Here is a 17779-nt window from a genome sequence, read left to right as displayed (position 1 = left end):
TCAGGTAAGAACTGCCCCCTTGCGAGATTTTACTGAACTGCAACCCTGGTGAGATTTAGAAGGCTGTGGATGCTCGCAACTTGTTCGTCTTCAAAATTGTCTTTTTTACCGTAATTTAGGGGTTTGGGACAGAATTTACATTTAGTACCACAGTCTACAGAGGACATAGACTTACCAGGTTGGAAAACCTGTGCAGGGTCGGGCTAAATTTTGTGAAATTCGTTCTTGTTTTTTTTTTCTTCGCCCAAACAAAGAAACCCGCGCAAACAAGATGGCGTACCAGCTATACCGGAACACCACCATCGGTAATACACTACAGGAGAGTCTGGACGAGCTCATACAGGTACCTGGTGTAAAACAAGCTAGAATTTCGTGTGTTGTAGAAATAACTTGGCCGTATGTGGATGTTTTTACGGTTGTAAAAGTATGGGGAGAAACTTCAGATGTCATTTTACTGGGTGCATATGCACCATAATAGTGCAGGTAGTTTCTGATGTCTAACCTGCACCATGTACTACTGGTAGGTTTATAGTATTAGATACATGTAGGTCTTGATTTTTACCTGCTGTTTTGACTGTTAGTGTCACCACCTAAGGCACCTATGGAGTATAATTATTATTAAAAGATATAAGATATTAAAAGAAATAAGCAATGGCAAAGGTTTCTGAACAGTTTTTATTGTGATCCATACTTCCTAAATTCTGAGTGGTGCAGGTAAAATTTGTCTGCATCTGGTCTTGGTTCAATGTTCCCTGCTCGAGTGTAGGTACGCAGAAAAACGTATACATGTATAATATTTCCAGCCCTGATATTACTAGTACCACTGGCCACAGTCCATAGTCGACTCAAAAACAGTGAACGAGTTTAAGACATGGTTAGACAAACATTGGGAGAGTATGAAGTACAACACATGAGTAAAGTTTGAGACCGGGATTACTACAGGCAAGCCTTCTCATCCCGAAGATGGTATCAAGGATATGTATGTTAACAGGTCATTTTTCTGTTGTTTGACCTCCAGTCCCAGCAGATCACCCCCCAGTTGGCCCTGCAGGTCCTGTTACAGTTTGACAAGGCCATTAACAACGCTCTGGCTACCAGGGTCAGGAACAGACTCAACTTCAAGGTCAGACATAGAAACTGCAACTTCTTCATTAGGCTAATTACCTTCATTAAGAAGGTTATGGTTCTGTGTTAAATTTTTTTAAGGTGTACCAGATATAGGGTATGCAGATTTTTAATTGGTTAAAACTTGGGGTGCAGTTTGTGTATCTTTTCAATACATTGTAATGTTACTGTATTTTGTAGGTAGGTTAGGGTGGGGGCAACAAAGGTCAAGTTCAATTATGGATGCTCTAGGGATTTTGTACAGTACTACAACAGGGTACATGGGTATGAAATCTTGTGTTACATGGACATGCTATGGAGTATGGTGTTGATTTTTTACCCAATTGCAGATACAATGTATGTAGATGAAAGTATTTCTAGCCCTGCCTAAAGAAACACTAGCCTCCACAGCATGCCAAAAACTGTAGGTTTTGATGGGTCTTCATGGACTTTGGGAGGTTTTATGTACTATTTTCTGATTGCATATAGACAACATAGCAGGCCTGGTTGAATTACCCCCGTTTTTAGAACTGGGCTAATCAGAAAACAGCCGAAGACCACCAAACCCCCAGTTCTATAAGCCTGCTACGGAGGCTAAAGAAACACAGTGTATGTCTGGAATTCAAATAACAGTTAGGATTTTTCTTTTCTTCAGGGTCACCTGAGGACGTACCGTTTCTGCGACAACGTCTGGACGTTTGTTCTGAACGACATGGAGTTCCGCGACGTGGCAGACATCATCAGAGTCGACAAGGTCAAGATCGTGGCCTGTGATGGGAAAGGTGAGCCTGGGTGCCAGACCCATGGCACACTATCTACATAAAGTATCTCAGTGAGCATGTGTTCAGTGTGCTATGAGTCTGGCACCCAGGCTAGAGCTGGATGTCTTAACTGCAATTTTTTTTCCTGGAACTAAATACAGGGCTCAGAATACCCATGTGCAATGTACAAAATGCACATGATTTGCACATAAAAATATGTTTTGAAGGTGCTAGGTTCGAATAGTGTGTACCTTGTTGTGTTTGAATATTTTTTAAAAGATATTTCTGTCATTTCTCTAACATTTGGTTTGTGTTGTTACAGCCAGTGCAGGGGGCACCAGAGATGACTAACCCACTACAACAAGTCATTTCTCCTATTTGTAAGAACTGCAAAGAAAAAAACAAGCCCTCTCTGAACATATTCAGTCTTCAACTGGAACTTTTCATTTTTCTATGTTTTCAAGCATTAAGTAGCCTCTGTCAGGCTTCAAAAGTGGCTGGAAAGAGTAGAAATTGGCCAATAGATCATAACATGCCAGGGGAGTTGGTCTGCAAAAAGAGGAGCTTGCCTCTCAGAAAAAAAAAAAATTACAAACTGTACTCCTTTAGTGGACCGACTCCCCTGTCTATTTGGCCAATTTTTACTCTTTCCAGCCACTTCTAAAGCCTGGTAGAGGCTAAGAATGAAGAGTATGTTGCTGTATATTAAGTTTCAAGACTTTTGCAGATCAAAATTGAAAGTATTTTGTCTCAAACATTGTTTAGATTTAGAACTCTATCAGCAGATATGCTTAGGACTGTTAATGTAGCCATGTAAACATCCTATATAATAGGAAAGAGACAAAAAGTAACACAACAAGAAATACACAGCTTCAACATAAACTTTATGTATATCATTCAAGTAGACATTCCAGTACAGGAGCCAGCTACATTGTTTACATGTGTCACTAGTATATATATACGTAACACTGAACACTTTGAATGTGGAAGTCAGTAATGAACTGTCAGCTGTGTGAACTTTGTACAGTAGCAAAAATAAAATCTATTCATAACAGTTTTGTACATGTTTTTTCCCATATCCTGGCTATATCACTTATAGCACTTTCTGTTTTGTAGTTAGACTATGATGACATTCTACTTTATTTCATATGGTGCATTCAACAACTTTTTGTGCACCCAGTTTTTTAGGTGTACCTATAATTCACCAATTTCACATTCCCACGATGCATTGCGCTATGCAACCTGGTAATTTTTACCCCCATGCAAAATGCATACTGGGAATGGGAAACTCGTGAATTCCCAAAACTGAATTTCGAGGCCTGCTACTGGATACTAGCCTGGTTACCAATTAAACCTATTATAGCTCCCAAGTCCTACATAATTTGTGGAGAGGATGTAGGACTCAGGAGCTATAATAGGTTTGGTAACCAGTGGCAAATGTTTTTAAGATTGTCATGTATGTTGAGTTGAAACTGTAATGTATATGCTTATTGTGTGTTTGCTCCTGTATATTGTGTATTTTACCCAAGAGATACCTGAAAACCAGGTCAGTAGACCTGAGCGTACTACTCTGGTAAAATGAAATGAACCAGGCTAACTGGATACTACAACTGTCTACAAGAATCATCAAGAACTGTCATCCTCTTCCATCTCCTCTGGGTTTTTACAGACTTGGTCCATGAGTAACATGAGATCTCTGTTGATGCCATCTTCATAAAGATCCTCCTCATCTTCCTCTTCTTCTTCCTCCTCCTCAAATTCCTCTTCTTTGGTTGGCTGCTGGAGCAAGGCACCCTGGGATAGGTCCAGCTGTAGAGGGGTCTCATTAATGTTGGGGTCCTCAAAGTCTTCTTCCTCCTGGATTGGTGCAAAAAAAGGATAATTATTATCTTACGATTTGTCAAAATAAGTTATATCTTGAATTAGTGCTGTGTGCCCGTTTGCTAGAACTAGTTCCGGACTTGTAAAAATGTTTAGGTTCAAGTCCAAAAAAACCTGAACGTTGGGAACCAGTTCTGGAGTCACAAAAAAACAAAATCAATTTTTCAAAGGTGCATGTGCACTTAAGAATAAACAGAGGTTTTTGAGTAAAAAGACTGGCCCACTTCAAAGAAGCCATGTCACAAGGCTCACTGGGTCAGTCTACTGAAGAAGACCAGAGTGACTGGTCGAAAGCTCTAGGTGAGAGAATCTTTGTGTTGGAGCTAAAGTTTTAACTCTAAACCTGTAACTACCAACACAGATGAACTTTCATGATACATTTTTGTAGTATCACAAAGAACTGATTTCCACTCACCATTTCATTCACAGACAACAGCTTCTTGAGTTCCTGACTTCTTCTCTCCTCAAAACTCTGCCCTGCTCCCTGTTTCTCTGCTATCATACTCTTCAGGGCCAGCTCCTCAACCTGAGGAGAATAGGCAACACTTTAGGATTTGAAGACTTTCTTCAGCACAACGAGGGATTATCTTACCAAGTGCTTACATTTCAATGTCTGGCAGACACCTTGATCAAAGCCAATGTAGGTGGCACTTTTGCAGCAAGAACACAACTGTGGCTAGCCTCCATAGCATGCCAAAATTGTGGGGGGGGGGTCTTCAGGTTCTTTGGGAACTTTTAGGTGCTATTTTCTGATTGCATAAAGACAACATAGCCGGCCTGGTTGAATTACCCCCGTTTTAGAACTGGGCTACTAAGAAAACAGCCGAAGACCACCAAACCAACAGTTCTATAAGCCTGCTACGGACTGGGCTAATCAGAAAACAGGCGAAGACCACCGAACCAACAGTTCTATAAGCCTGTATAGAGAATGGCCACAGGTTTACAAATTACGCAATACAGAATCAGGTAACATTACCTTGAGTCTGTTGAGCTGATCCTGTAGAGTGGTCTGTATGGACTGCAACACTCTCTCCTCCTCCTCCAACTCTTGAAGCTCACTGAACATCCTATACTACTTACTGAGGGCCTGCATGGGGGGGGGGAGGTAGTGATTACGAATTACGCAAACTTTTCGCTACCGATTATGAATTACATGAAAGTTTTAGAATTAATTACGACTTTATGCTTTGCTGTTAATGTAATACATGTGTACTACAAATTACGTTGATTTTTTTTGGGAGGCTGCCTACGGATTGCGAGGACTAAATAGGTGTGATTACGCCTTACAAAAAAGGGCATGCAGGCCCTCCTTTTAAGTTGGTGTTATATTAACAGGAGAGGTTTTTTTTACCCCTTTTAGACCAAATTTTTAACGATTTTATTTCTGTTTCTGGGTTTGTTTGGCAAAAATCATACAGTTACATATCACATGTCAACATACAAATATATCTTATTTTCGACAATAATTTGCATAATTTCAAAATCTGTTGTAACAACATATGCATATCTTTATCCAGAACAAGCAGCTACTATACTGAAGTTAAAATGCCGTTCAACTTTCTATATATAAACATATATAATTTGGAGCGGTCACATGTAGCTAAATATCATATGCAAGCTTACAACGTTACCGGTTTACCCAAACGTATACACTGATTTGAGGTCATACCTTTCAAAACCAGCAACGTTTTCTCACTGAAGTTCCTTCCAAAAACACGTGTGATCTTCCGTGAGTAGTTTATACTCCATAAAAACGAATCTGATCACCAAAAATGTACAAAGATTTGCAGAAAATCTTTTTGGCGATTTTTTCAACTTCTGGCGGCCATTTTTAAAGGTCAAAGGGCATATTGGAAATCTAAACGCAAACAAAATACATATCACAAAAATATTAGAGAACAAATATACAAAAGTATATCAACATGCTATAACATCAAAATATATTGTTAAAATTTTTGTTTAAAGAATGATACTTTTTTGTTTTCTTTCCAAAATTGATGTGTAAGGATTTAATTTATGTAGCGTGTGGATGCTGTCATTTAGTTTACGAAAAAAAAAGTCATTAGGATGCAAAAAAACCTGCCTGACAAAATGTCTGAACCCAGGGCTCCAGTTCAACTTTCTGGTCCGATCTCTTAGCTACACGCCAGTTTCTGAAGACAAAAGGTGGGTGTGTAAGATGCCTTGTCCAATACGATTGTCTTTCTTCAAGGAAGAATACGCCAGTACAAAAGTGAGACAATCTTCTTGGAGATTTGGAGTTCCATATGGGATTGGTTTAAAATAAAAGCCCCTAGACTGGGCATGAATGTACATTTTCAGACGACAATGCAAAAATCTTGCCAGATTTTTAACGTTATGCAACAGATTGTCTGTCAAATGCGTGACGAATCCTTCGTGTACGTGTAGGTTTGTTTTTAAACCACAGAAAATCCCCTGGGGAGTTTTTTAAACAACAGGGCAGACACGAAATTCGAAAACATGTTTACAATTTGCAAATCATTTCCGTAGGTTGGATTCTACAACTTTTGTCGTCAATGAGTTTCCTTGTATTTCCTTTCCATGATTTGTAATCTGATTGTTTTAGTACTATAGTAGCATGAATGAAAAGATCAGGGTACAAAACATAATCTTTGATTGTAGAAATATTGTGGACTGAGAAGACATTTTGCAAGAGCTCAATATTGTTTATGAATATTAATCTAGTTTTTTATAGCCACCATAGCAAGGTCTGCATAAAAAATTTCATATTACATATTTTGAGCAGATTGCTTGCAGTTGTGAATGTGCTGTGTCAGAGCATTTTGGCAGAACATTATTACTAGTACTGCACCTGTTCGAAACCCACAGATTTTTCGTGACAATTAACAAGATGAGATTCCAGCAGGCTAGCATTTATCAGGGCCTGCATGGGGGGGGTGGAGAGATTACGAATTACACAAAATTTTCGTCGCCGATTACGAATTATGTTAAAAGTCTCAGAGCTGATTATGACTTTACGCTTTGTGGCTGATGTACTATTACGTTGATTTTTTGGGAGGCTGCCTACGGATTACGAAGACTGGTTACGCCTTACGAAAAAGGGCATGCAGGCCCCCATACTAGTACACTGCACCTGCATAAACACAGATGTTTCATGGCAACTGGACAAGATGGGGATTCCAGGCAAGCATTTATTTTATGGCCAGCTTAATGGATACTAGTAATTTTCCCATTTTCCCCCTTCAGATTTGAATCCCGAGTGAGAGCTGCTTCTGCTGAAGATGAACAACTTCCAGCAACAAACGTTCAGGCCGGGGTTCCATCCGCAAGGCATGATGGGTGGTCCAGGCATGCAGCAACACCCGAGAATGATGGGAAATCCTCAGCAGCATCCAGGCATGATGGGACAGCAAGGCATGATGGGAGGACCGCAACATAGGATGGCTGGCCCAGGGATGCATCCGCAAGGCATGATGGGGGCTCAGCAACACAGGATGGGTATGCCTGGTCAGCAAGGCATGATGGGAGCCCAACACCCGAGAATGGCAGGCCCTGTGGTGAGCCAGCAAGGCATGATGGGAGCTCAGCGTCCGATGGTGAGTCAGCAAGGCATGATGGGAGCTCAGCGCCCTATGGTGAGTCAGCAAGGCATGATGGGAGCTCAGCGCCCTGTGGTGACTCAGCAAGGCATGATGGGAGCTCAGCGCCTGGTGGTGAATCAGCAAGGCATGATGGGAGCTCAGCGCCCGGTGGTGAATCAGCAAGGCATGATGGGAGCCCAGCACCCGAGGATGACAGGACCAGGAGTTTGTCAACCGGGCATGATGGGTAACCAGCAGCCAGGCATGATGGGTAACCAGCAGCCAGGCATGATGGGTAACCAGCAGCCAGGCATGATGGGTAACCAGCAGCAGAGAATGCCCGGGGTGAGTCAGCAAAGCATGATGGGTCCTCGCGTCAATCAACAGCTCATGATGCGAGGCCAGCAGCAAAGGATGATGGGCCATGCAGTCAGCCAGCAGAGCATGATGGGAATGCAGCAGCAAAGGATGATGGGTGTCAACCAACAGAGATCAGTTGGACCAGGCCAGATGCAGCAAGGCATGATGGGTGCTCATCAGCACGGCCCAAATAATTTCCCACAGCATGGCATGATGGGAACAACCGGCACGCAGCAGCAAAGGATCATGGTAACAATCCTGCCTGAACACGGTGCGGTTGGGCCAGCTGGGTCACAGAGAATTGTCGAGTCAGCCCACAACGTCACCGAGCGGCAAGTCATTGAAATAAACACTTCAAGCGACGTGTCAGTCATGGACAGGAAACAAAATGGCGCCTGCGCGCGTTCCAACAACGTCAACATCGTCATCAGCCCTCAGGAAGACATGCCTCCTCGCTACGACGCCCCAAGTTCCACCGCAAACACGTCGGTCAGCCCCCGGGCAAGCACGCTCCGAACTTTGGTGGAGGTGCCCTTGTCATTTGATACAGAAGTGTCATCAGAGAAACAGAAGTACACAAAAGACGTGGACCACAGACTCTTAAAACCCGACCTTGACCCTGGAGTATTAAAAGACGGAGATGTCGACTACAGAACGTTGGTTCCGATAAGACCAGCAGAAGACAACGTCACAACCATCCCTCAAACAACACCAGACAAACCATCAACAAGTAAAGACATTCCGTTAAAGCTTCTTGTGAAACTCAAACCTCTGAAGCCACTCCAGAAAGCCCAACCACTGGGAGAAACCATAAAGACTGAACCTAAGACAGAGCCTGAGACTTCTTCACCAACTAAAGACGATAAGGAACCTTCTAAACCAGGTTTGGTACCGGTTCCCAGCAAAGGATCTGCAAATAAAAGTAAGATCACTCTCAAGTTGATCGACAGAACAGCGAAACAGAAACGCACTGAACAGGACTCTATACTTAGCGGCATTCCAAACTTGCTAGAAAACAGCGTGCAAAGGCTCAGCCTCAGCATGGAACCAACCCAGCAGGAAATTCTTAGTGCGTTGGAAGAAGATTGTGGTTGCATGACACCGTTGTCATCTGCAGTTGACGAAACCATGACAGAGAGAACACCAGAGGTTTCAGGTAACAAGAGTATCAACCTTAAATGGCCGGTAAGTGCCCTAAGTACAGAAGACAGAATGGAAACAATGCTAGAAGAAGATGTTGGAAGCAAGGTGTACTCTTCTCTGAGAGAAGAAAGTGACATGTCAGTGACATCACCTGAAGTAGTTATTTCTGAACCTCCAACCACAAAGTCAGAAACAGTTGCAGACTCGGATAACTTATCCCTAGTTTCTGGGGAAGAAGCAACAGAACTTTCAGAGCGTCACAACTCCGAACAAAATCAAGCCGAATCGGAAGACATTCTTGAAGCAAATCGGCCCTTTCTGAACCATTCTAAGGGTCCTCTCAAGTCGTTTTCACTGCAAGACAAGGAAGAAAGACAAGCAAGAGACGATGAGCTTATTCAGGCGTCTTTGGATGCCATGGTAGAGCCTTCGGAAGTACAGAACATTGCCGTATCTTTCAGAAATCCTATCGCGGAGGCTTTCGAACCCAACAAGCCTGGATCACCGCTCTTGAGCTTGGCTTTGAAACTGACCAGGCTTCACAAGCGTAACGTCACGAAAAGCTACAACGGAAGGCATCTCAGAAGGACTATCAGTATGATAGAAGAAGGCATGGAAGCACATAGGAGCAGCGACACAGAATTACAGCAACAAAAGAACAAGAGAGAACTAAGGCTGGTGATATGTCGAGTCTTTGCAAGGTCTGGAGAAAGTCATCCAGAATTGAAGGAGTGTCCTGCAGCTACCAGAGATGCCTCAGAAAAATCTCAAGACACAAGAACTGTCATTGTCAGTGAAGAAGCAATAAAGAAAGAAGATGCAATGCTTCCGAGTTGTTTTCAAGACACAGAACAACAGGGAGGTTTTGACTGTGAGGATTTCACTCCTTTGAACAATAATTTGCCAGGAGTAAAAGATACACAGCATTCCAAGAATGACAACCTTGACGAAAGCTCTACTACTACTAGTCCGAAAAGGAAAGCATTCGATGATGTGGACCCCCCTCTGCCAAGAAAGGTGGCGCGTTCCAATTCACCTGCAGTGTGCAGTAATGCCAAGCTTGGAACAGTCCATGTCAAACAAGAGGGGGGAACTATCACGTCACTTTCCAACAGCACAAGGAATCTCTTCAATACGTTGTCAAGGTCCACAAATTCTCATACAGATTCGCAAAGCAGGAATTCCAACAACAGTAACAGCCATACTGCAATGTCAGGTGAATTCTCAAACCTAAGGTTGAAACTGCAAAGTCTAAGCAGCTCCATCGATGTTTCTACGGTTCATAACCCTGAAACCAGCACACAGAACAGCCAAGCTTCAGTGTCAAGGTCATCAGAGGGGTCAGAGATCAAAGGTCAATGTAACAAGTGTAACAAACCTATAAAAGCCAACAGTAAAATGGATCGTACCAAATCCCCGGTGAAAGAGGAAGAACTTCAGTGTGACATTCAGGCAGACTGTACATTCAAAACAGGACCAACTAAAAGTAACTGCAATAGAAGTGACTTACCTCAGGCTCAAGAAAATTCTAAGAAAGGCAGCCAAGAGGCCAGGTTTAAGAACCAAGCAGAAGGTGTTGGGAGTACCCAGGTAGTCCCCAAAGTTGAGGAAAACATTAGCAGCCAAAATCTTCATTCAACTTGTCAACAAAGCAGTCCAAGACTTTTTTTGCCTCGCATTGACTCTACTGTCAAAATATACCCTGGTGTCACGGGTGCTTCTCATTTTGCCCACAAGTCCCAAACACTTCAATCAAACTCTAAATCGCTACACTGCTATGATCAGAGCTATAGGGCTGCTTCTGAACATACAGACTTAAACTCTCCTATTACTGAAAGCAAGGGAAGGTACAACAGTTTAAAAAATGCGTCAGGAACACTCCAGAATGAAAATGGTGAACCAAGTACCTTCAGTGTGACTCTAAACATCCCAAAGGTGCCAAGCGCGTCTCAACAGCTCACAAAAACTGTGCAGAACCTCCCAAAGGAAAGTCAGAGGCATCAGACAGCTTGTAGCTCCCAAAGCATTCCTGTTATCCTTGGAAGAGAAGCATCAGAATCTCAGACTACCAAGACTGCGGTCTCGCCAGGCACTTCCCCGCATGCCAAAACTTTTCCTTCGCAAAAAGATGAACATCACAAGAGTCCAAAGGCTCAGGGTAAGTTTTTCCGTGTGTGCCAGCCTCCTTGCAAGTTGAAAGAAGGTAGCATGGCTTTTAAGACATTGCAGGAAGAGAGCAAGAATGGGGTACAAGGTGAACTAGTGGTGAAACAGGAGGAAGTCAAGATGGAAACCTCGGAGGAACGTGAGGGAACAACAAACAGTGACGTCCGAAAAGTGGAGTTCTCAAAAACAGGTAAGACCTTAAAGGAAAAAAAATGTTGTGTTTCCTGGCTGACCCTAGAAAAGAACTGCCAGCCCTAGCCTTTTTTATGTGGACCCCTGCAAGGGACATAAAATTATAAGTTTTTTGGACTGATTGACATTTTCTAGCTCCATGATCTGACACCTGAGTGATGAAATGTTGTACAATTGGTTTTCAAACATGAACATTGACAATAAAACATTAAAAGTGTCCTCAAGCAAGTTTTTACTTTGTTTATTGTATTGTATTGTACACATTGGATCATTAGAGATTGCCATTGTTCATACCTAATCCGACCCTAATTTTTTAAGGGCTGAAACAGGAAACGCAACATTTTTTTCCTAGTTTGAACTATGATTTCCAACACAAGAGATCTAGATTGATCTTACTGTTACATAACTTTTCAACTACTAGACTAAGTATACTCATAATAACTTCAGTCTTTTACTATATATTGGTGTAGTCTTACTTATGTTTTACTGCACTGTTTCTCTAGATGTCAACCAAGAGGACCCCTCCAAATGGCCACAGGGCATCTCACTACAGGCCATGAAGCATGTTGTACTGGTGGACCTGGACTGTTGGCCACAGTGAGTACAGTCAAACCTGTTTAGAGTTAAAACACAAAAAATCTCTCACCTAGCTAGAGGTCAGTCTACTGAGGAAGACCAGAGTGACTGGTCGAGAGCTCTAGGTGAGAGATTTTTTTGTGTTGGATCTAAAGTTTGAACTCTAAACACGTAACTATCAACACAGATGAACTTTCATGATAGTACAGTCAAACCTGTCCAAGCCGGTCACCCAGGGGACCAAAGAAAAGTTGTCACCTTGGACAGGTGGTCTCCTTGAAGAGGGTCGCCTCACAACATGACTGAGACATAAATGGTTTCCAAGTTCCTAATTTTTTCAGGACTAAAACAGGAAACACAACTGTAAATTTTCCTAGGCTTTAGGTTAAAAGACCTCTGTTTATTGGTCAAATTGTACCCACTGTTGCAATGTTTATGTCTTTGAACTTTCGACCAGTCACTCTGGTCTTCCTCAGTAGACTGACCCAGTGAGGCTTGTCACATGGCAGTTTACTGAGGAAGACCAGAGTGACTGGTCGCATCGAAAGGTCTAAGCGAGAGAACTTCTTGGGTTGGACCAAAAGTTTAAACTTGTAACTACCAACACAGATGAACTTTCATGATGTTTACGTCTGTTGCAGATTTTTCCAGTCACTACCTAAAGGCCTTGTACAGGACACGTTTGTGTGGGGATTCCAGGATGCAAAGACGTCGTGGAGGCCCCCTGTCTCCTGTGAGGAGTACTGCAGGCTGGGCAGGAAGAGACACTTCTACCTCCACCCTCCTTGTGCATCAGCTGACTCGGCAATCTGCATGGTGGTGAGTCTACACATATACCTCTGGTAGCGGCTTCATTGGTGTTGGCCCATATATGCAAATTATTTGCTCATTTGCATATATCGCCCAACACCAATGAATCTGTTAGTGTGTGTGTCTGTGTGTGTGTGTTACTCTGTTTGTGTGTGTGTGTGTGTGTGTGTGTGTGTGTGTGTGTGTGTGTGTGTGTGTGTGTGTGTGTGTGTGTGCGTATGTCTGTGTGTGTGTTACTCTGTCTGTGTGTGTGTGTGTGAGTGTGTTTGTGTGTGTGTGTCACTCTGTGTTTCTGTGTGCGCATGTGTCTACACTGTAGTTTCTGTATGTTCTGCTAGATATACATTTGCAGTTTCTACTAGTACATGTGCAGTGCAGTTTCTGTATGTCCCACCTGAGGGGGTGAAGTCTGCCATCTCTGACATTATTTTTTGTCCGTCTCCAGGCAGGTAAACTGGATAGTTACCTCCCCAGGCATCTCCCCTTCACCATCCTATCAGGCCTCCAGGGGTTCACACAGCTTCAGCACAGGTGGAACAGGTGTAAGAGGAAAGCAAACCTCGTTGACCCCAACACTACAGATCTTCACAACCTTCTACACCACATCTTCTACACCCAGGACAACTCAAGAACCATGTCTTGATTTTTTTAGAAGGGTCTACAAGGCCGCACCTTTTAGTTTCCTTGTTTCTTAAACATTTTTAAGTATCTTTAGCATGTCTTGACTTGTTTCTTTCACATTTTAGAGTAAGAAGCACAGCTTATGTTTTTGGAGTCTGCAAGGACATTCCACTTCGTTTGTTTATTAGACATTTTCAAGTACAAAGCATGTCTTTTTTTATGATGGTCTACAAGGTCTCATCTCTTAGTTTTCTTGTTTCTTTGACATTGTATATTAGAGTTAAAAGCATATCTTCATTCTTTTTGGAAGGGTTTTCAAAACTGTACCACTTACTTTCCTTGTTTCGTAGACATCATAAAATAAGAAGCATGTCTTGATTTTTTTAAGAAGGTTCTACAGGGCCACATCACTTAGTTTCCTTGTTTCTTAGACATTTAGAAGTAAGAAGCACATCATGATTGTTTTATTGGTCTACAAAGCCATGACACTTAGTATCCTTGTTTCCTATATGTCTAAAAGTATGCAATTGCCAAAAAAGACTAGATGTAAACAGAGGCAGAGGGAAAACTACAATCATTCCCGATGTCAATTTCTTTTCTTTGACATATTGTGACATTTTAAAGCCAAATTTATCAAGGGAAAAACAGAAAAACTTAAGTCACATTCTTTAGAAGATGAACCCTGATGTACCAAATTTAAGTATGACTCTGTTTTAATGTCGATATTCTGATTTAGCATTATTTTGTTCAAGGGTAGCAATGGATTGGCATAGCTCTGTTATACTGCAAGCCTTACTGTGACTACTTTTCTACATGTATGAATTCTCCATAATTAGTAGATCAGTTTAAACCATGCGCAGTGTTATAAAAAGTATAAGATTTCTTATTACCATTCATGTGCAAGTTCATTAAAACGTTACAATGCAGGCACTACTGTAACAACTTTTCTGCTGTTCATAATAGGATTAAACCATAGACGGTTCTATGAAAAATATTTTATTACCATTCAAGTGCAAGTTTAATCATGTATGCCTACGTCATTGAGATGCACATGCAAACAGATCAAGAGATTTAAAAGTTACAAGATTATTGACGATTGTATTTTGTATCATACTATTACATGTACACAAAAGGCTGTACAGACTTTTTTCATGTTGTACTGTAGTTTGAATTTTTCGAAGTCTTTCAGCAAAGAGTACACTTTGAAAATCATGTACTATAGATCTACATACATATGAATGATGTTTATGCAATAATGCGCATTTGAACGTAGCCAACATGTGAGATTATGCTAAGATTATATGTACTAAGAATTCTAACTAAGGACATTTGTAGTAACTAGTCTTGTTACTTTGTATATCTTTGATGGTTTTCATTCTTGGGCATTGTACGTTTGTATTTTGATTTTGAGAAATGCACCTGAAACAGAATCATGAAAACTTTGTGTAACACCTTGTGCCTTTCAACTGTTGCTAAACATTGTGTGCAATGTGTTCAAAATGCAGTCTTGATAATATTATCTAAGATCTTGCCATATAGTAGCTGCTCCAGATTTTTGGCTTAAGTTTTTGCAGTTTACATTATATTTCCAACTGTAAGGAGATTAGTGTTAGCACAATAAAGATGAAATACAATGGAATACTGACATGATACATTCTAGCTAGTGAAAACATTCTCCTCCATAAAATCTCCTTTTTCCATGTTCATCCGCTAACCCCACTCTCCGACCATTGTAAACTCTCCCTAATTTTACATAGCAATGCTAACCGACTCTATGAACAGACTACTAACACATTGTCTACTCGGCCACATTGTAAATTTGTATGGAGAGCTGACTCCAAACAAAAGTTTCTAGAAATAGTAAATAGCCTCGAATTTACCTCCGCCATGGAAAACTTTCTCAACAGGAGCTACGAGGCAACCCCAAATTCTCTTGATGCCGCTTTGAATGACCTAGTTTCTCCTCTACAAGAAGCAGGCAAAAAATCACTAGTTCTACGCCGTACAAGGCAAGCAACCCATTCCCGTAACAAACACAAACACAAAAACAAAAAGAAATGGTTTAATGAGAACTGTGCTATTACCAGAAAGAAACTAAAAGACCTTGGAAAGCTCCTCTCAAAAAATCCCAGGGACCCTTTTATTAGAGGCCTATATTTTAGAAGAAAAAAGAATACACCAGACTTATTCGTAAAACTAAAATTACCTACAAAAACAATATCCTCCATCAACTTAATTCTTACTCTGGCAACAACCCGTCAGCCTTTTGGGAGCTGGTTAAACAGTTCAAAACAAATGATTCCATCCCTGTAGAAGACACAATTAACAAACAGGAACTCCACGAACACTTCCAAGGGTTGTACGGAAGAGACAGTACATCTAAGTCCCCAGAATTCAACAATCATTTTCAAACTCAGATAGCAAATAAATTATTAGAATTAGAAGAACAGTCCGAAAGCCTTAATAATTTAGATACTATTATTCAACAACAGGAAATCATGCAAGCAATCATCCAATTAAAGAATAACAAAGCCTCAGGCAACGATCTTATCCTTAATGAGATGCTAAAATGCGCATCTCCTATCCTTGTCAAACCCCTCACCAAATTATTCAATTTGTTTCTTTTATCCGGACACTTTCCCCAACAATGGCGCGTAAGCCACATAGTTCCACTGCATAAAGGTGGACCTAAGGAAGATCCCAACAATTATCGGGGTATATCAGTTATCAGTTGCCTCGCTAAGTTATTTACAGCTGTAATAAACACACGTCTTACTAATTACCTAGATGAACATAACCTCATTTCCCCTAACCAGGCCGGCTTTAGAAAAAACTTTGGAACTAACGACAACCTCTTCGTCATTGATACATTAATATCTAAATACACTAACGCCAATAAACGTCTTTATGCATGCTTTGTCGATTTCCGTAAAGCTTTCGATAGCGTTTGGCGCGAAGGACTGCGGTATAAACTACTCAGCTCAGGAATAGGTGGTAAATTCTACAGTTTAATCAAATCTATGTACACCAACCCACAAACTTGTGTCAAAACGTCAGCCGGCCTCACACCATTGTTTGTTACTGACAAAGGAGTCAGACAAGGATGCAACCTCAGTCCAACCCTCTTTAATATATTCATAAACGACCTAGTTAATGACTTAGATAATATTGATTGCGCCCCACCAACCTTACACAATTTACTAGTATCTTGTCTGCTTTATGCAGATGACGTTGTGATGTTTTCGGAATCGGAAACAGGGTTACAATGTGCGCTAAACAAGCTGAACGCATTTTGTGAGAAATGGAACATTCAGGTAAACCTGAAGAAAACCAAAGTGATGATTTTCAACAAAACAGGAAGAACATTCAAGAACACCAAATTTTCCTTTGGCGCAGAAAATATCCAAATCACAAGCTCATATACCTACCTAGGTATAATTATGTCTTCGTCTGGCAGTTATTCTTTGGCCAAAAAACAATTATCTTTAAAAGCTCGTAAAGCAATATTTAGTCTTAAACCCCTCATCCGCACCTCTTTGTCCCCCAAGGCCTTACTCAAACTCTTTGATGCGTGCATCAAATCTATAATGTTATACGCCTGTGAGATCTGGGGTAAAGATTATTCAAATGACAATTGTCCTGTAGAGATAACTCAGAACCGCTTCTGTAAAAATATTCTTGGTGTGCACAGGAATTCTAGTAACCTAGCAAGTAGGGCAGAACTTGGGTTGTTCCCAACAGATATAGATGTATCCGTCCGTGTAGTTAAATACTGGTTAAGACTCAAACAACTGGACACTTTCACACACCCCTTACAAGTAGATGCATTACTCTGTCAGCAACACAATATGGGAAATAGTGGTAAGAAAAGTTGGCTACACCATGTCAAAGAAATAATTAACAATGCAGGCTATTCTTTTTATTGGAACACCAACCACTGTACTTTAGACAACTAAGAGTATATGTACATTGTTGAAGAGAAGACTAACTGATATGTATGTTCAAACGTTCTTTCACCAATTGTCTGTAGATAACGGCAAGCTAAGATTTTACAAGACCGTCAAATCCGAATACTCCATGGAAAAATATCTATACCACAATGAATTCGACGAACGAGCTGCCATGTGTAAGATTAGAATAAGTGCGCATCCACTAGAGATAGAAAAAGGTCGCTATAGAAAACTACCTGTGCATGAGAGATTATGTAAATATTGTACAATGAATGCAGTGGAAAATGAAACACATTTTGTTAGCCAGTGTCCTCACTATGAGACCGAAAGAAACAGATTATTTCAGACAATTACAACAATCTCTCCATCATTTCGTCATTTAGAAGATCACCAAAAGACTACATTTCTACTAAGATCACAAAACCCACTAATTATGCAGAATGTGGGACTATTCATTATCCACTGCCTTCAAAGAAGAAGTCGAACCCCTTAATAGCTAGAGTAGTAGTAGAAGTAGAGGTTTTTCCAGACAGATTGTTACCTGTCTCCTGTTTCTGTATAATTGACTGTACACGCAATTAGCCTTCGGGCATGATTTTGCAAATAAACAATTATTATTATTACCCTTGATATTCCAGCATATCTGCACTAC

General features: G+C 41.1%; 3 protein-coding genes across 3 annotated transcripts; 2 read left to right on the top strand and 1 right to left on the bottom strand.

The window, feature by feature from the left end:
- Window positions 1-31: 31 nt before the first annotated feature.
- Window positions 32-2227, top strand: LOC109468903 (transcription initiation factor IIA subunit 2-like). Its single transcript, XM_019767283.1, has 4 exons — window positions 32-343; window positions 1019-1123; window positions 1760-1886; window positions 2188-2227. The coding sequence occupies exons 1-4, from the start codon at window positions 272-274 to the stop codon at window positions 2214-2216; spliced, it is 333 nt and encodes a 110-aa protein (XP_019622842.1). The 5' UTR covers window positions 32-271; the 3' UTR covers window positions 2217-2227.
- Window positions 2228-3248: 1021 nt separating this feature from the next.
- LOC109468892 (snRNA-activating protein complex subunit 5-like) lies at window positions 3249-5589 on the bottom strand. Its single transcript, XM_019767272.1, has 4 exons — window positions 5416-5589; window positions 4723-4833; window positions 4162-4272; window positions 3249-3722 (listed from the first exon to the last, which is right to left on the bottom strand). Exons 2-4 carry the CDS (start codon window positions 4810-4812, stop codon window positions 3492-3494), a joined length of 432 nt encoding a protein of 143 aa, XP_019622831.1. The 5' UTR covers window positions 4813-4833; window positions 5416-5589; the 3' UTR covers window positions 3249-3491.
- Window positions 5590-5803: 214 nt separating this feature from the next.
- On the top strand, window positions 5804-13669 carry LOC109468821. The gene is made up of 5 exons (XM_019767160.1): window positions 5804-5912; window positions 6975-11168; window positions 11674-11767; window positions 12388-12565; window positions 13002-13669. Exons 2-5 carry the CDS (start codon window positions 7010-7012, stop codon window positions 13197-13199), a joined length of 4629 nt encoding a protein of 1542 aa, XP_019622719.1. The 5' UTR covers window positions 5804-5912; window positions 6975-7009; the 3' UTR covers window positions 13200-13669.
- The last annotated feature ends 4110 nt before the right edge of the window (window positions 13670-17779 follow it).

The sequence above is a fragment of the Branchiostoma belcheri genome, unplaced genomic scaffold (assembly GCF_001625305.1).
Source record: "Branchiostoma belcheri isolate BF01 breed outbred unplaced genomic scaffold, Haploidv18h27 scaffold2, whole genome shotgun sequence".
Classification (NCBI taxonomy): domain Eukaryota; kingdom Metazoa; phylum Chordata; class Leptocardii; order Amphioxiformes; family Branchiostomatidae; genus Branchiostoma; species Branchiostoma belcheri.
Note: the sequence above shows the minus strand (reverse complement) of the source record. Positions and strands in the feature narration are given on the sequence as shown.